At 45.1% G+C, this 17,194-nt stretch overlaps 1 protein-coding gene across 2 annotated transcripts; it reads left to right on the top strand.

Annotated features, from left to right (window-relative positions):
- Positions 1 to 331: 331 nt before the first annotated feature.
- Aar2 (AAR2 splicing factor homolog) lies at positions 332 to 15,365 on the top strand. Of its 2 annotated transcripts, none has more exons than XM_013352056.2 (5): positions 332 to 740; positions 985 to 1,048; positions 1,752 to 2,549; positions 4,643 to 4,872; positions 14,102 to 15,365. In XM_013352056.2, the coding sequence occupies exons 3-5, from the start codon at positions 1,793 to 1,795 to the stop codon at positions 14,267 to 14,269; spliced, it is 1,155 nt and encodes a 384-aa protein (XP_013207510.1). In that variant the 5' UTR covers positions 332 to 740; positions 985 to 1,048; positions 1,752 to 1,792; the 3' UTR covers positions 14,270 to 15,365. The 2 variants fall into 2 exon arrangements, with proteins under 2 accessions (XP_013207510.1, XP_005363101.1); XM_005363044.3 differs by having other exon boundaries at positions 334 to 740; positions 1,749 to 2,549.
- The last annotated feature ends 1,829 nt before the right edge of the window (positions 15,366 to 17,194 follow it).

Below are 17,194 nucleotides of genomic sequence, written 5' to 3'. Positions count from 1 at the left end.
ACATATATCTCCTAATGACTCTGGGACCTAGCACAAGGTCAGACCCACAAATGGTCATTTACTGTACCACATTATTAGTAGTCGGTAATTAATACACAATGTATCTAAGACAACTAACTATGGACTAGGTTCTAAAGAAATGGTGAAGAAAAAGACAGGCAGGTTTCCTTACTCAGTGCACATTTATAGCTTGCCTGTGTAGGTCTTAGACCTACAAGACACAGGGTGATCCTTGCCAGGCAGATTGCTGTGCTGGCTGTTGAAGCAACTGGTTCTCCCTTCAGGCAACAGCCTTGGTTTCTGAAACTGTACCTAGGGACGAGTGTGTCTAGAATCTGGAACCGTGTGGTAACAGGGCATCTTTGACGCTGTGACTGGCATACTGATGTGGCTAAAGAGGGCCGGCCACGACTGATCCTGTCTAACTGTGGCTACTGGGTGCTACCACCCCGACCATGATTTGGTGCCCGTGTCTGCTTGAGACCAAAGGACTGTGACTGGTGAGTATGTTTCTGGAAGGGGAAGTGCATAGTTTAATTAAAATTGTTATTCACAATTCAGGTGGTAAAATGAAACACTAAGAAGAAAACCAGGGCTTTATCGGGAGGAACCTGCAAGCACGGGCCAATTCTTCTGCATCCTGGGGCTCCGCCGGACCACTTTTTCCGTAACACCTCTCCCGTGCCAAAGCCGCCGAACTTCCGTCCCGTTTCTGTGGAGGCCGAGCGTGAGGCTTTGCGGTGAGTGTTGGCTCCTGGTACTTCTTTCGTCCTCGGGTTTCGTTGTGTGTGGCCAGGTCACCTCGCTTCTCCGCTCAGAATCGCGGAGTGCATTTAATTAGGCCCCTGTCTCCGAACCAGCCGAGTTTGTGGGTTTGTGGGCTGGTGTCTCAGGAGGCCTCTCTCTCTGAGAACCTCACCGGGGACATCGTGGTCAGGCTTCCTGGGGCCCACGACGTAACTTTTTCTCCCCTTTTAACTGTAGAGCTTGGAGACCAGAGACCTTATCCTCACTCGATCTGGTTCCGCCCACCTCTGCGTTGTTTCCGGTAAGTCACCCACCGGCCTCCGGACTTTATTTAAATGTGTGTTGTATTTTGGGAATACAGGTGTGTTCCGGTTCACTCTACTTAGCTAGGTTAGTTTTAAACAAGGGGACTAGACCCTTTACTTTCCCTCACTTTCAACTAGGTTTTTGATGAGTTTGAAAAGCTCTCCACTCCTCAAAACTTTTTATTAATTTTACGTGCTCACGGGAAATTAGGTAGCAGATTTGATTTGGTCATTTTTGACAGAGCTTATGGTACTTTCTGGTAGCAGGTTTTAGGTAGAATGTAGTTTAAAATGATTTTTAGCATCGTTCTAGTTTAACATAGGTCATGCGTGTTTTTGTTTTTGTTTCTCTATCCTTACCCTCTGTTCCGAGAAAGCCTTGGATGCAGGTTCTTGCGTGTGCAGTGAACGCAGGCCTGGGTGCCAGCAGCCAGGCTTTGACTTTGGTCCTGTGTGACCTTGGGTTGGTGCCTCTGTAGTGGTGGAGTGAAGACCCCCTTGCTTGTTAAGTCAGAGCCCCCAAATCTCTTTGATCCTGATTTCCTTAGACAGATGCAGGATTCCCTTGAGGATGAAGGGAGTTTCTTCTGTGAGGATCGAGTTCAGTATGTGACATAATGTGCGAGAAATGAAGTAGCCTTTCCATGTTCTGGTCAACTCATTCTGTTTTGTTTTGTTTTCTCTCTGCTCTTCTAGAAGACAAGAAAGAGTCCTGCTTTTGGCCACCCACCACTGGCCTAATGGCTTCCATGCAGATGGATCCTGAGTTAGCCAAGCAACTCTTCTTTGAAGGAGCCACTGTGATCATTCTGAACATGCCCAAGGGGACAGAGTTTGGCATTGACTACAACTCCTGGGAGGTGGGTCCCAAGTTCCGGGGTGTGAAGATGATCCCTCCTGGCATCCACTTTCTTCACTACAGCTCTGTGGACAAGGCCAATCCCAGGGAGGTGGGCCCTCGGATGGGCTTCTTTCTTAGCCTCAAGCAGCGGGGGCTGACAGTCCTTCGCTGGAATACAGTCCAGGAAGAGATAGACTTGTCTCCAGCTCCAGAGGCTGAAGTAGAAGCTATGAGAGCCAATCTCCCCGAGTTAGACCAGTTTCTGGGCCCCTACCCGTATACAACACTCAAGAAATGGATCTCACTCACCAACTTCATCAGTGAGGCCACCGTGGAGAAGCTGCAGCCAGAGAGCCGGCAGATCTGTGCCTTCTCGGACGTGCTGCCTGTGCTCTCCATGAAGCACACCAAGGACAGGGTGGAGCAGAATCTGCCCCGCTGCGGTACTGAGTGCAGAAGCTACCAGGAGGGCTTAGCCCGGCTACCTGAGATGAAACCCAGGGCTGGGACAGAGATCCGCTTCTCGGAGCTGCCCACTCAGATGTTCCCGGCAGGTGCCACACCAGCAGAGATCACCAGGCACAGCATGGACTTGAGCTATGCCCTCGAGACTGTGCTCAGCAAGCAGTTTCCTTGCAACCCCCAGGATGTACTTGGTAAGAAGGAATTAGGCTTTTGGGGGGAGGATGCTAGTGGGGGTGTTTTAGAATAGAGAGCTCATATTGGATTATCTGGTTCAGAGTTCTTAAAGGAAGCTAGGAGGTAGACTCCCTAGTCATCACAGACATGTATATCTCCGCCCTTAGCCTAAAGATTTTAAAGAGATCTGACGGGCTCCAGCAGTTTGCCTGTCTGGTAGTCATCTAATTATTTGAGCATCTTAATTGAACCTGTGCGCATAATCCTATGTTTGTTAATCAGTGGCATAGCTTCGCTCTATAGAGAGAAAAAAATTGGTGAATAGTGATCACATTGAGACCACATTGCCCAAGGCTCCTGATTGCTAGGCCAATTCTATTTTCCTATAAGCCCCTATCTGACGCCTCACTTTGCTTGAGCTCTTAAAATGTTGGTTCCTTCCCTGACTTAGACCAGGGCTTTTATTTTTATTTTAATTGTTACAGTTTGATTGCTGCTTGCTCTTTCTTGATTTAATGTATTTATCACAGAGCAGAAACAAAAATAAAATTTACTCCAAGTCTTAAATCTAGAAATAAGCATTTTCACAGTTCAGTACATTTTTTCTTTTCTCTCTTCACTGTGTATTTCTATACATTTCACTTGTCTTATATTTCAGTCTTTGAAACTTCAGTTATATTCTAAGAGTACGTGTGGTCTTTAGAAACAAGATTGTAGAGTAGTGTTTTGTGATGTGTTGAGTATTTCCATGGCTTCTGGATTGTCAGGTCTTTGTTGGAGACAGGTATCAATTGGAGATCCAAATAGGAACTGGCATTTTGAGTGTTGCTTTGTGTCCCGTATTATTCTAAGTGTTTACTAGACACTGTAGTAAGTAATTTACTCTTCATTATAACTATCAAGTAAGGAAATTAGGCATAAATAGATTACAAAACTTGCCTTAGGTCACACTTCTTCTAAGTAGTAGAGCTGGGATTTGAATCTAGGCAGTTTGGCTCCGAAGCCCATGCTCTTAGCCACTAGGCTGCTCAGAGATGAAATCAGAGCCCCGTGATTGAATAAACAAAATAAGCTGACAGGTAAGCTAGCCGTGGAATAAGAATTTAGGAATTTCCTGCTGTGGGAGATTCTAGAAGTGTTTCTACCCAGCATCAAATCTATTACAGCTTTCCATCATTCAAAACAGTAGTTATACAGTCTTGGGCATGCCCTTGAACTCATCTTAAAATGAGGGAAATACTGCCTTCCCTGATGACCTAGAGGAGCTGGGCTGAGAATTGAGGGTGGTGTGTAATGCAGCTTTTCACCAGCCCGAGAGTGGGTCATGCCACCTGGGAAGCTTGGAATACCAGCCACTAAGGGGACATTTTCAGTGACATGGAAATGTTAAAAATTGGTTGTAAAATACTTTGCACTAATCTTGTTTTCACAAATTCTGGAGTTCATTTCTCTGCTTAACCAAAATCTCTGAGTTGACCAACTGGGCAGCTTTACTTACTTTTTTGTAAGTTTTAGAATTTAGTATATTATTTTTACTTATGCCTGTGTGTGTTTGTGTGTGTGTGTGTGTCTGTGGTGGTGTGTTTGTGTATGTGGTGGGTATGTGTATGAGTACACAGAGACCAGACAAGGATTTCAAATCCCCTGTAGCTGGAATCGGGTAGATGTAAGATGGCTGTAGTGGGTACTAGGAACTGAACTTGGGTCTTCTGGAAGAGCAGCAAATACTCTTAACTCCTGAGCCACCTCTCTAGCTCTGGGCAGGTTTGCGTTTAATGAAATCTACTAATAATCCTGATGGTAGGTTTAGGGTCCACCTCCTGAAATGTGAGGCATGTAGTAGTACTACCGCTTTTCTTAGGACCTGTTTTTGTGTAAAGACCTAAGCACAGTTTGGTGTCCCATGGTTTGAATTTTTTGCAGTTGAACAAGTATTTTCTGAGTGCTTGTTGGATGCAGAATCCCACCGTCAGTTCTGTTGGAGTGACAAGGATACAAGGCTCCGTGTTGCTAAGGTCTAGTGTGAATGATGGCGTTGTAAGTCATGTAGGGAAGTGCCAGCTGGTTGCCTTGCTGTGGGGAATCTCACTGTTCTCTCTGTACCTCCTAGGTGAGCTGCAGTTTGCCTTTGTGTGCTTTCTGCTGGGCAACGTATATGAGGCATTCGAGCACTGGAAGCGGCTCCTGAACCTCCTGTGTCGGTCAGAAGCCACCATGGTGAAGCACCACACCCTGTACGTCAGCCTCATCTCCATCCTGTACCACCAGCTTGGTGAGATCCCTGCCGACTTCTTTGTGGACATTGTCTCCCAGGACAACTTCCTCACCAGTACCTTACAGGTGAGCAAACTGTGGGTGACACACGTGCGGGTCACAGGAAGGCACCCATGTGAGAGCATTTCATGAGCGTCACCTTCTTCTTTCTGCTGCTTTTCCATGACTCTAATATTTCTTGAGTTTACTTCTTAACCTTGAGGTGTTTCCTGGTTCTCTATCTTCTACTGTGTTGTAAGCACCTCTGTGCCACAGATGCTCTCTCTGGCCTCATCCTGGGTACTTAGAATTTGAATCCTTTCCACCACTTTGGCTGCCTAGCTGTATTACTAGTTTTTTTTTTTTATTACTGTAAGAAAATAACTGACACGTCCTACTTTGAAATAAAGGGATTTATTTATTAATTTATTTTTTATTTCTTAAATTTAGTTGTGTGCCATGGGATGCTGTGGAGGTCGGAGCTTAGCTTGTGGGAGTTGTGTGGGCTCTGAGGATTGAGCTCGGGTCATCATGCCTATGCAGCAAGGGCTCTTATTCAACGAGCCATCTTGCAGCCCCAGTAGAGGCTTATTTAGCTCATGATTTTGTAGGCTCAGAGCTCAAAACTTGGTGGCCCTACTGGTGACAACTTCTTTAAAGAACTCACTGTTGCCATATTAATCCTTCCCAAGAACATTGTCATGGTGAGCTAAGAGCCTCTCACCAGGCCCTGCCTCTTGGTATCACCAAACACATGGTGCTTCCAAGGCATGAACCATGGGGGATAAATAAACCGCAGCTAAGAGAGAACCAGCTCAAACAGCTTCCAGGGCTCGCTGAAGCTCTAAGCTGCTGCAGCCTAGTGAGGCAGTTTTGGAGCTCGTTATTCCCAAAGAAACATCTGCAGCTCCTTAGATCTCATTTAAGCATTAAAGTAACTTTGATTTCCTGTTCAAACAAAATGTGCCAGTTTCTGCAGAGATTCTCTGACAGAAAAAGTGAAATTTGCTTTTAACTTGGCAATTAAATTTTCATTATGAGTGGTAATTAGGGAAGGAGCTTCAAACAACTGAGACTCTTCATCCTGTGCTATTTCCTCCCTTGGCAAACAGATTAGTTTCCTTTCTGTACTTGGGACAGTCTCCGTCACTCACATTTTGTAACTTTCTAAAGTATAGCAGAAAAGCAGCTAGTTGTCCGTTTCCATAGCTTCTGTACCACCAGTGTCTTTCTTCTCTCTGTGTGATGCCCCATGAGGCCTGTTCTGTGCAAGATGTTCCTCACTTATCTCTCATCCCCACCCACAGAAGAAACTAGTATTTGTTAATGTCTGTTGGGTAGCAAACACCATATTCACTATGTTATATGATGTCTAAGTTACTTTTTCTGTTGCTATGACACCCTGACAGAAGTGACTTTATGGAATCCCATTCCATAAAGGGGTAGTGACAGCAGCAGGAGTTTGAGGCAGCTGGTCACATCCCATGCAGAGAGTGGTCAACTCCTGTGTTGAACCCACTTGCTTCTCTTTACATATTCTAGAATCCAGCCTAGGGACAAGTGGGTGGATCTGTATACAGTAGTTAATCTAGTCAACCAAGTCTGTATACAGGCATGCCCAGAGACCCTTCTCTTAGGTGATTCTTGATCTCTCTTATCAGATTGGCAGTTGAGATGAACCATCATCACATGTCGGCTCCCTGGAACCCTGTGGGAAAGACCAAATTATTTTCATTTTTCAAATGAAAAAAAATTAGAAAGGTTAAATTATTAATTTACACTAGAAAGTAGAAGTCAGGATTTGTATAGGAAGCTTGGAATTGGTTTGGCACTTGTGCTCTTGTCCCAAGGTACTAAATACAGCGTAGATCTCCCCCACCCTAACCCCACCAAAAAAAATCCTGTGGATGTTGTTCTCAAAGGCAGAGAACGCTTTTCCAAAATTGCCGTGCTATTGCAGTCTCTGTAATTAGGCAGCAGGCAGTTGCTTGGAAATGCTGGCATTTGGAGGGCTTGTGCAGACTGTGGTGATGTGTCTGTCAAATGATGGCCTGAGCCTGGCATGTTCTACTTGAGAAGAATTAAAGTGCCCTTTTCTGTTCTTTATAGAATCTCTATCCCCCTCTATGGGGACCCTCCTCACAAAGTCACTGAGCTGCCAGGCAGCTGCTAACTGGCCTGCATTGGTGGCGGCAGCCATGGGGAATGATGCAGTCTAGGGAATGACATATTGCCCTTACGGTGTGAGTGGATGCTGTCACACAAGAACAGGAAAGCTGTGGTGTTGCTGGCTTGTGTTGTAACAGTGATCTCAAAATACCAAGGACCCAGCTGGACTGCTGGATGCTCGTGTGGGTTGTACAGTGCTGATGGTTTGAAATTTTCTCTGGACAAGACATTTGATATCATTTGGTTTGTTTTGGGGTTTGTTTTTAGACAAGCTCTCTAGCTCCAACTGGCTTCAAACTCCCATTGTAGCCAAGTATGACCTTGAATTTCAGATTCTCTGTTCTCCACCTCCCAACTCCTGGAATTACAGGTGTGTGTCAAACGTACCCAATTTACGTGGCACTGGAGATAAAACCCAAGGCCTCACACTCTGCTTCCTGACCTATACTAGTTGGTGTCATTATTTGGAAATGTTCAGGACATATGCCTTTAAAATAGTACATACTAAATGTTTTTGAGCACCTTTTCACACATCATTCCACTTTTGTTGTTGAAGAATACAAATAAGACTTAGCTAGGGCTCCTGTCCTCAAGGGTTCATTGATTAGGATTCACTGACTGAGCCCCTGCTGCATATGAGATTTGTTCTAGAAGTGAGAATGTCACTGAACAAGAGTATCAGAATCCCTGTCAGCAGGAAATAAACCCATGAGTGAACTGAAGAATTACAAATAGTAGTGTTACAGAAGCCATACCTGCCCTTGTTCTTTGTCCTAGCTGGGGCTTTTTGGTCTCCACTAGACTACATCAGAGTTTATTAACTTTCCTGGTTATTTTGTTAAACCATCTACTTCCCACCCTGCTGCCTCTGTTGCTCCAAAATGCAGCTCTGATCCTGTTTCTCTGTGGCTCTCCCTTTTGCCTAGGAAATTTAAATGTGCCAGCCTTGACCCCAAGGCTCAGTGTTCCTTGGCTCTTACCCTGTTCTCTCCTGTCAGGATAGTGTCGGTGGTCTGTACACAGCAAGCTCCCAGACAGGCCATGCTGTTTCATCCCCCCTCCCCTCCCTTTGAGACTGGATCTTGCTTTGTTTCTGAGGCTAACTTTGAACTCCTGGGCACAAGTGATTCTAGCAGCCCAAACAACTAGAACTACCCACATGAACACTGTCTTCACTTCCTGTGTTTTAGTTGTAAAAAGCACATCATATGAGTTTGATTTCCTCTCAGCACATTTAAAAATGTTCAGAGCAGTATTAACCGTAAGCATGTTTTTCAGAATGTTCTCTGGAGCCTCATATAACAGAAACTTTGCATCCATATTTCAAGCCTCTGGACTGAAGCTGATTCTCCTGACTGTCATGTCCTTCCTACACTCTCTCTCTGTGAGGCCCTCCCTTGTCTCTGCCTCTTCCTAGTAGTCTTAGCCTGCTCTGTACTTGCCACTAGCATCCTGCAAGGCTTATGCTTCTGAAGTGAATACAGCAGGTCCTCACGGAGCCAGAAGCCTGCATTTCCCCCCCTCGTTGATTATTGTCAACACCTAGCATTTGACCTGTGCTACTGCCTTTTTTTTTTTTTTTTACATGTAAAGCATTTATAATTCCTTTGGCAATGTAAGTATATGTATAAACAATAAAGCCTAGCAAAGGGCATCTAAGAGAATGGTGGATTCTGACTGGGGTTAATATTTGAGGGGCTTGAGGGGTTCTAGAATAGCTTTATTTGAGGGACATTGATATTTCTAAAGGCACAGTGTGGACCAGGATATTATAAAACCTTTTTTTCAATGTCTTGGCAGTGAGAGTCCGATTCCTCACGCAGAGGCACTCACTTGGGGTTTTTGTGACTGGATGAATCAGACCTTAAAAGCTTCCTCAAGCTGGACGGTGGTGGCGCACGCCTTTAATCCCAGCACTCGGGAGGCAGAGGCAGGTGGATCTCTGTGAGTTCGGTCTACAACAGCTAGTTCCAGGACAGGCTCCAAAACCACAGAGAAACCCTGTCTCGAAAAACCAAAAAAAGAAAGCTTCCTCAGCTTGTTCCCTGCTCTCTCTGCCACTAGTTGAGTGGAGTTGGCTTCCCTGCTTTGAATCATAAATGTCTGCTGTACATGAAGAGAAACTGGTGTGTATGTGTGTGCACTTGAAAGACATTAAAGGCAGCCATATTAGTGTGCATTAAATCAGTCATTTATGACTTCAGCCATTGATTTTTTTTCCTCCAAATTTCCCAAGTGAGACACTTGAATAAATGCCACTGGCTTTTACAAATCCCTTGGATTTAGCTTGAATAAAAATGATTTGTTTTACAAAAAGTTTTTTTTTCCCTTTATTTAAAGTAACTTAATTTACCATAATTTGTTTAAAGTTAGTGAAAAGATAATCTGGAATTAATAGTGTGTGGGAAAGAGTTATGCACAAAATAAGAATTCTAACTGCCGATTGCATAGTATTTAGGCATATATCACATAACCTGTCGTGTTTGGAGATCTTGTTGTGTTTTATAGCTGTAGATGCATTCCAAGCAAGCATTGTGCCTTATTACTATTCTGGGTGTCATCTTTAACATATATATGGGTTTTTTTTGTCTTTTGGTTTTTCGAGACAGGGTTTCTCTGTGGTTTTGGAGCCTGTCCTGGAACTAGCTCTTGTAGACCAGGCTGGTCTCGAACTCACAGAGATCCGCCTGCCTCTGCCTCCCAAGTGCTGGGATTAAAGGCATGCGCCACCACCGCCCGGCGTTTTGTCTTATTTTTGAGATGGGTGGCGCCTTATATATCTCATTCTAACCTCAAACTTTGTATGTAGACGTACATGATCTTTAACTTCTGATCCTCCTGCTTCTCCCTCCTAAGTGCTAGGTTTAGTAGCATGTGCCACCATGTGCAGGTTATGTGGTCCTGGGGATGGAGCCTAGGACTTTGTACTTGTGAAGGGTGTACTCTACCAACTGAGCTGTAGCCCTAGTCTTAATAATGTCTATAATGTTTTATCATAAACTTTTTTGTTTTTTGAGACAGGGTTTCTCTGTAGCTTTTTGAAGCCTGTCCTAAAACTCGCTCTGTAGACCAGGCTGACCTCGAACTCACAGAGATCCACCTGTCTCTACCTCCCAAGTGCTGGGATTAAAGGTGTGTGCCGCAACCGCCTGGCTATCATAAACTTCTTAAAAAATATATGTATATGGATGTTTTGCCTGCATGTATATTTCTGCAACACTTGGATGCCTAGTGCCCATGGAGGCCAGAAAAGGATGTCAGATTCTCTGGAGTTGCGGACTGTTGTGAGCTGCCATGTAGATTCTGGGGACTAAACCCAGATCCTCTCTGGAAGAGCAGCCAGTGGTTTTAACCAATGAGCCATCTTTCCAGCTTCATATCATAAACATTTCTAATAGATAAATTTTTCTACTTTCTCCTGCCATTGACTGTGGCTTTTGTATGCTTATAGCTCTCAAAACAATGCAAGAAGTTGATTATACAATTCTGTTGTGTAAATGTTGTAGGCCTTGTGGTTTTGTCCAGCCTCATAGAACAAGGGATAATCCGGTTGAGGTTTAGATTTGAAGCCCACTGTAGGGCTATGTATATTATAACTCCAGATGAAACAGCCCAAATATTCTGAACTGACGTTGAAAGGTATGAGTCCAGGCTGGCAAGATAGCTCAGCAGGTAAAGGTTGCTTGCCACTGAGACTATTCTATTGTCTTAGGTTTGATCTCAGGATCCCACATAGTAGAAGGAGAAAACTGACTTCTGCAAATTGTCTTCTGATCTCTACATGAATGGTGTGTGTACATGTAAACTAAATAAATGTAATTTTTAGAAAAAAATTTAAAGACAGGAGGCCAGGAATGCTGGTAAATGCCTTTAATCCCAGCTCTCGGGAGGCCAAGGTAGGGGATCTCTGTGAGTTCAAGGTCCACCTGGTTTACAGAGTGAGTTCCAGGACCGCCAGGGTTTAAAGAAGACGATTCCTAGCTCCACTCTTGCTCATCACTGCAGTGGTGTGGTCCTGCCCTTACAGCCGCTTCAGTTACAGTGAGAACCAAGCCTTCTGCCAGTTTGATTTGTTGAGTCAGTCCCTTGAGGCTTGTGTTGTTTAAGGAAGTTCCTTTGTTGGCCTCTCCAGAAACTCTAGGATAAGACAGGCTCAGCTGTCCCCTGTGGTGGTTGACTTTCTCAGTGTGACTGGACTGTATGTGCTGCCGTCACTGACCTTTGCTCTTTAAAAGCTTTACTCTTTATGACTGGAGGGGGGCGGGGTTGTTTGTTTTAATTTTATAATAGACTTAATGATTAAAGTGTTGGTACTTTTTCTGTATTTGAAGAAAAACATATAGTGGCTGTTTTTTATTTTTATTGAGCTTTACATTTTTCTCTGCTTTATTTTTATTTTATTTGGGTTTTTGGGGGTGTTGTTGTTTTGAGACAAAGTCTCACTGTGTAGCCTAGACTGATCTGGAACTCACTCTATAGACCAGGCTGGCCTTGAACTACAGATCCATCTGCCTCTGCCTTCCTAATGCTGGGATTAAATTCATATGCCATTACCTCACCTGGCCCATGGTTTTTATTTTAGATAAATACATTCATTTGCAGAATGTGATCATCCTGTTTTAAAAGTCTTTTTTTTAAAAATCCAAGATTAATCAGCTAAAATTAAGGTAATTAATTTTTCTATGGTGTTAGAAATCTTTACTTGATTTTGCCTCAGGAAATAAAGTAACTAGATGATTACTAAATTTTTAAAAAGAAAACATAAAATTTATCCTGGTTCTTTTATCTTTAGAATAAATGCAGCCCCGGCCCCGGCGTGAAGGAGGTCACTGAAAACTGAACCCAAGGTCTCACCTAAGCTAGGCGAGCGCTGTGTCACTGAACTGTCCTAGTCCTGACGCAATACTTTAAGAACATCTTTTCTGAATTGTTTTTGAACTATCAAGCAGAGTATGGTAACACTTACCTATATTCCTAGCACTTGGGAGCAAGGCTGAGGCAGAATTGAGACTGGGTAACCTAATAAATTCAAGGCCTTTCTAAACTAAGTCTCAAGAAACTGTGTCTCAAGAAAAACCAAATTAATTATTCAGTTTGTAAAGCTATAAAGAAAATTAAGAAAAATAAATAAAAGGTGGTCGGGCCAGGGGTGAGGAAAGGGAAGATGAGGGTTAAAAGTCTAAGGGCGACATCAGAGAGTTTCTAAGGGTGGCCAACCCATTCTGAAGCCTAAATATGGTGATGCCCCAGCAAATCCATAGAGTCTTCCTGGCTGAGAACTAAATCCCAAAAGAAAACCCTCTACCTATGTTGATCATCCATGGTTCCAGGTGTTCACCCCAGTGGGTCAGACAGTGCAAGTGGGAACATTTAATTGTGTGCAAAGTGTACTTCAGTAAAGTTGGTCTTTAAAATGAAAGTCATTGTGGTCTGTGGCCCAGGTTCTAGAGACCTGGGGACAGTTGAGGAAGCACCCCACAGGATGGGACCAAACGTTCAGATTCAAGGATGTTATTTACCCTGTCAAGACAGATGAAGGTTATAGTGGAGAAATTAGAAGATTGACCATGCTTGTCGGAGCATGGTGTAGTGAGCCACCCAGCCTCTTCATCTGTACAGCGGGATTAGCAGTTTCCTGCCCTCCAACCTGCTAGGCTCGTAGTAAAGATTTAAATAACAAGTTAAAAGGACAAAACTCTTTTCAAATTAGAAGGAGAGAGAGAGAGAGAGAGAGAGAGAGAGAGAGAGCGCGTGTGTGTGTGCAGGCTTTGCTTGTGCCCACTTCTAGTTGATTTTACTCTCAGGAATGTTGAGAAGGTAGGTGGGGAAGGTGGGTGATGACTCTAAGTGCAGCTTGTTCCAGCCTCTCACTTCCGGCTATTGCCAAGTTCTGTGTTGTAGTTACTGATTGGTGAGCATCCTGTGGGCCCTAACTCCGTGCCAGGCTCTGGATGGTATGCTGTGTTGAATATACTAGTAATTAGGATTCATTCCCTACTCTTTAAGCATGGACTGCTGTGATGTAAGACAATATAGAAATGCCATGAGGGAAGCCAGCCTAATGCTAAAGGAACAGAGTTCAGGGGAGCTCGTTTTAGCCTGGACCTTGCAAGAGTCACAAGCCAGCAGCATTCTGGGGCCTGGTGTGCAGCTCATCTCTGGCCTTTTCTACAGCACCGTCACATATTATTTGGTGCCAGGAAATGTGCAAAAGATCCAAAATTAAATTTTCTTTGAGCTTGTGGTTGTCTTTATTCTCCTGTACATTAAATAAGTTCTGTTAGAATACCAGAAGCGCAAAATGCTAAAACATGGGTGAGCCTCAAAGACAGCCACAGAACAGATACTATATACTTCTTCTTCTGTGAAGTTCCTAGCCTAGTCAGATTCCTAGAGACAGGAAGTAGAAAGAGGAAAACAGAAAGAAGTGTTGCTAAAAGCCAGGGGAAGGGAATGTTAGGGAACTGGTGTTCATGGATAGTTTCCGCTGGAGAATATAAGAAGTTGGTGATGGTTGCACTATGGGAATGCACTTAGTGCCACTGGCTAATCACTTAAAAGAGTTTAGACGGTAGCTGTATCTATTTTACCACAATTTCAACAATGGTAATGCTTTTTTAAATGAACATTAAAGACAGCTTTTAAGAGGAATAGAAGCCTCAAACTGGTGTTCTGTGGCCCACTTAGAAGATGAGAGCAGCAATTCAGCCTTGTTGGCTGAGGGCCTGGGACTTTATGGGATTCAAGGGCTTATGTGTCTCCCCAAACTTATTTACACCACCTGGTATAACTGTCTTTTCTTCTGTGCTATTGCCCAGGTGCCTTGAAGATCTTAACACCTCCCTCCCTGCCCGGGTGGGGCAGCAGTGATAACTCTGATGGCCTTACTTTCACAGGGCATCTGTGCCCAGTGATAACTCTGATGGCCTTACTTTCACAGGGCATCTGTGCCCAACATGGTAATTTTCCATTCCAGTCCCGTTCCAGTGTCTTCCTTCTTTGTTTTTGGGGGGTGCATAGCAGGTGTCTTGGGACTGTGCCAGCAGCAGCTGATCTACTACCTCAGAGAGCTGAACACTAGGAGGAAATTTCCACAGCTTTCTTGGCCCCCTGTTCTCAGGAGTAACTTACCCTCTGTTCTCTGCAGGTTTTCTTTTCTTCTGCCTGCAGCATTGCTGTAGATGCCACTCTGAGGAAGAAGGCAGAAAAGTTCCAAGCCCACCTGACTAAGAAGTTCCGGTGGGACTTTGCTTCAGAGCCAGAGGACTGTGCCCCAGTGGTGGTGGAGCTCCCTGAGGGCATCGAGACTGGCTAGCTGCAGATCTTCAACCAGGGAGACCCCTTCCCACATGGCTCCTACCTGGTGTCTCTGCTCCTCCAGCCTAGTGGTTCAGTCAGGTCCTGCAGAGATGGAGCCAGGATTCCTCTTCACCAGTAAATACATTCCTTTGCTGCCAAAGCGAAGCACTGTGGTTCCCTTCAGCCTGGCCCTGGTGCTTAATTTCATAAAAAGGCCCTTGGAGAAGGTTCAGGTGAGACCTGCCCGAGCAACAGTCTAATTCCTTCTAGCAATGAGAAAATGAACCTTAAGTCTAAAAGACTAGCTGCTTATTCAGCTGGTTAACAGGGGAAAGAAGAAACCTGGTCCATCCCAGTGGCTGATGTGTTAGTGAATTTTTAAGTTAAGTTTAGGTTTGAATGTGGTTTGTACAGGATTTTTGCCTGCTCCATGTGGAATGGAAGGAGATCCACCAGCAGACGGGCCACTGAGCTCTCTGGAGCCAGCCTGGGCAAGGGCACAGGAAGATGATGCACTGAGTCTAACAAATGGTCAACTTCAGCTTCCTCTCCCAAGGCCCCTCCTGCCTAGAAGCCCTAGAGCTCCCAGAATTGGCGCCTGGTCTTGGGGCTCCATTCTGAGACCTCTCACTCTCAAGTGGGAGATAGAAGCTTTCCACAGTCCCATTTTTCACTAAGGCCACCATGACTTTTTCTGGTAATGTGGAAATTCAACAGCAAAAAGAAAGGTTCTGTCCCAAGTTTGCCCCTTAGACCCTATTATCGGTGGGACCTTACTTCAGAGCCATGGAGATAGCTAGGTATTAACTTTCCCGGGCCTGTCGTGGGGCTGTCCTCAGTGCTGTCACATTTCTGGTGTTAGAGAGTCTTGAGGGCACACCCCTCGTGCTGTGTGGGCAGAGTTCTGCCTCAAGAAGAGCTCCCAGGCCCTCCATCCTGACCTCAGGCCATTTGCTGTGCCCTGGGATCCCAGTGACATCCTCTTCTGAGGCTCAAGCTCCCAGCAGGTCTGAATGAGAGTCCTGCTGCTTAAGACTTTTGGTTCCTCTTGTTTCCTTGGAGATATTTTTCCAAGAGCAGAATGTACATTAAAGTCTTTGATTTGGGACTAATCCCCCTGTGTGAATCTCTAATAACCAATCTGCCCAGTTTCCAAAGCAGCCAGCTACTGTCCATAGACAACACATGTACCTGCAGAGCTTGCCCAGGAGACCCGGCAGCCCGCGGTTTCTGGAGAAGGCAGGCAGACAGCTTTGCCTCTGTTTCCAGTGAGACAGACACACCCTGGAGCTCTGCATTAACCTCAAGTTTCACCTTGTGGGAAAGTGTTGTTCCCTGTCCTCAAATCCCACTCATCAGAACTACCTGGGGAGCATGTTCAGAGCACAGATCCCAAGAAGTGAAGTTCTGGTGCGTGCTCAGCATGAATGAACCTGTGCCCAGGGTAAATGTCTCTCTCGGTGGATAAGTGCTTGCTGTACACACGTGAGGACCTTCATGTGAAACGCCAGGGGCAGCAGTGCACAGCAGTGATCCCAGTGCTGCAGAGGCAGGAGGAGCCCGGGGCTTTCTGAGCAGCCAGTCTAAGCAAATGGTAAGCTCCAGGTTCAGTGAGCGGGACTGTCTCAAAACCAAGTGGAAAGTGATGGAAGACGACATCCAGTACCAGCCTCTGACCTGCACACACTTGTGCACACACACCGCACATTCACAAACACGGAAATAACACGTGTGGGGAAGGAGACCCAACAGCAAGCATTCTACATGGGCACAATACAGAGCAGGCAAATCCACGGGGTGAAAGACGAGGAGCGGCGTGTACTCTGAAACAGCAGTTTTGGTGTGACGCTTAAGAAAGTTCAAATCCCCATCTTACTCCACGGGCGATAGGGGCTTCAGTTCTCAGGGACACTCAGTTTCAAGTGATATTTTTAAGCAGTAACACATACTTGATGCCTAGAGCACCTCTGGGGGGAAAAATTGTCTCACATTGCCATTGTGAAGGTAGCACCTTGGAGTTGGATCGTTGCCCGAGTGTCCCTGTGTCATGTACAAGAGCAGCTGTTTGAGAAATGCTGCTCTGTGCTCACTCCATCCTCGGCAGCACGCGGCGCATCTTGACTTGTGTGAAAACGAGCTCGAGAACATCACCTCGCCAAGGCCACACAGCAGTTAGTATTGGGGACAAGAGTCAAGCCCATGCTCGCTGGCACCCACAGCCCTCCATGGCTCTGATTTACCTGTGCTGCCCTTCTCTGTAGAATAGCCTTCCCTTCCACCCCTGACCTCAGGTCTAGGCCTTGGCTTTGCTAACTAGCTGCTGTATGACCTTGGACAAACTGGTTTGGGGGCCTAGGTCTCCTATAGAAGAGAGTTAACTTGAATTTGGGGGTTCTGATACAAATTTTGCAGGGTCCTCCAAGTATTAAACGTTGGCCCTGTGTTATTTTACAAATTACTGAAGGGAAATTGCATTCATACAAGACAGCATGTCAGGCATGAAAAAAACAGGTCTCTTGTTTGAAGCAGAAATGATTGGGTCTTTGCATGTCCCAATTGGCAATTCTCTGTGTTTGTCTCTGACTGTCTGTCATTCTTTCTCTTTGCATGTCTGTGTTTACATTTGTCTGGAGGTCAGAGGACCTTGAGGAGTCAGCTTTCTCTTAACCACCACGTTAGTCTAAGGGATCAAACTCAGCCATCCTGTTTGAATAAAGAATCTGAAAACAAGTTAATTATTATTTAATGCTTGCGGTCTTTAGGGAAGAGAAGCTGATGGAGTAGAGTTACCATGGCTGGTCTCAGAGCTCTTTTCCAGTTTCAACACATCCAGAAGTGAAGCTGTTGGCAAGACCTGGCCTGGTTTTCAGGTCTCAGACATAGGCCTCCCGGGGTCTGGCTCTTATTTGCAAGGCTGGGTTATCCTATTAACAGAATCAGC

The sequence above is a fragment of the Microtus ochrogaster genome, linkage group LG8 (assembly GCF_000317375.1).
Source record: "Microtus ochrogaster isolate Prairie Vole_2 linkage group LG8, MicOch1.0, whole genome shotgun sequence".
Classification (NCBI taxonomy): domain Eukaryota; kingdom Metazoa; phylum Chordata; class Mammalia; order Rodentia; family Cricetidae; genus Microtus; species Microtus ochrogaster.
The sequence above is the reverse complement of the archived record's forward strand: the minus strand, read 5'-3'. Positions and strand labels throughout refer to the sequence as shown.

Excerpts from the sequence above, each read along its gene's own strand:
- Aar2 (XM_013352056.2), top strand. The coding sequence starts at position 1,793 with ATGGCTTCCATGCAGATGGATCCTGAGTTAGCCAAGCAACTCTTCTTT. Across the intron at positions 2,550-4,642 it reads CAACCCCCAGGATGTACTTG|GTGAGCTGCAGTTTGCCTTT; the intron begins GTAAGAAGGAAT and ends TGTACCTCCTAG. Across the intron at positions 4,873-14,101 it reads TCCTCACCAGTACCTTACAG|GTTTTCTTTTCTTCTGCCTG; the intron begins GTGAGCAAACTG and ends TGTTCTCTGCAG.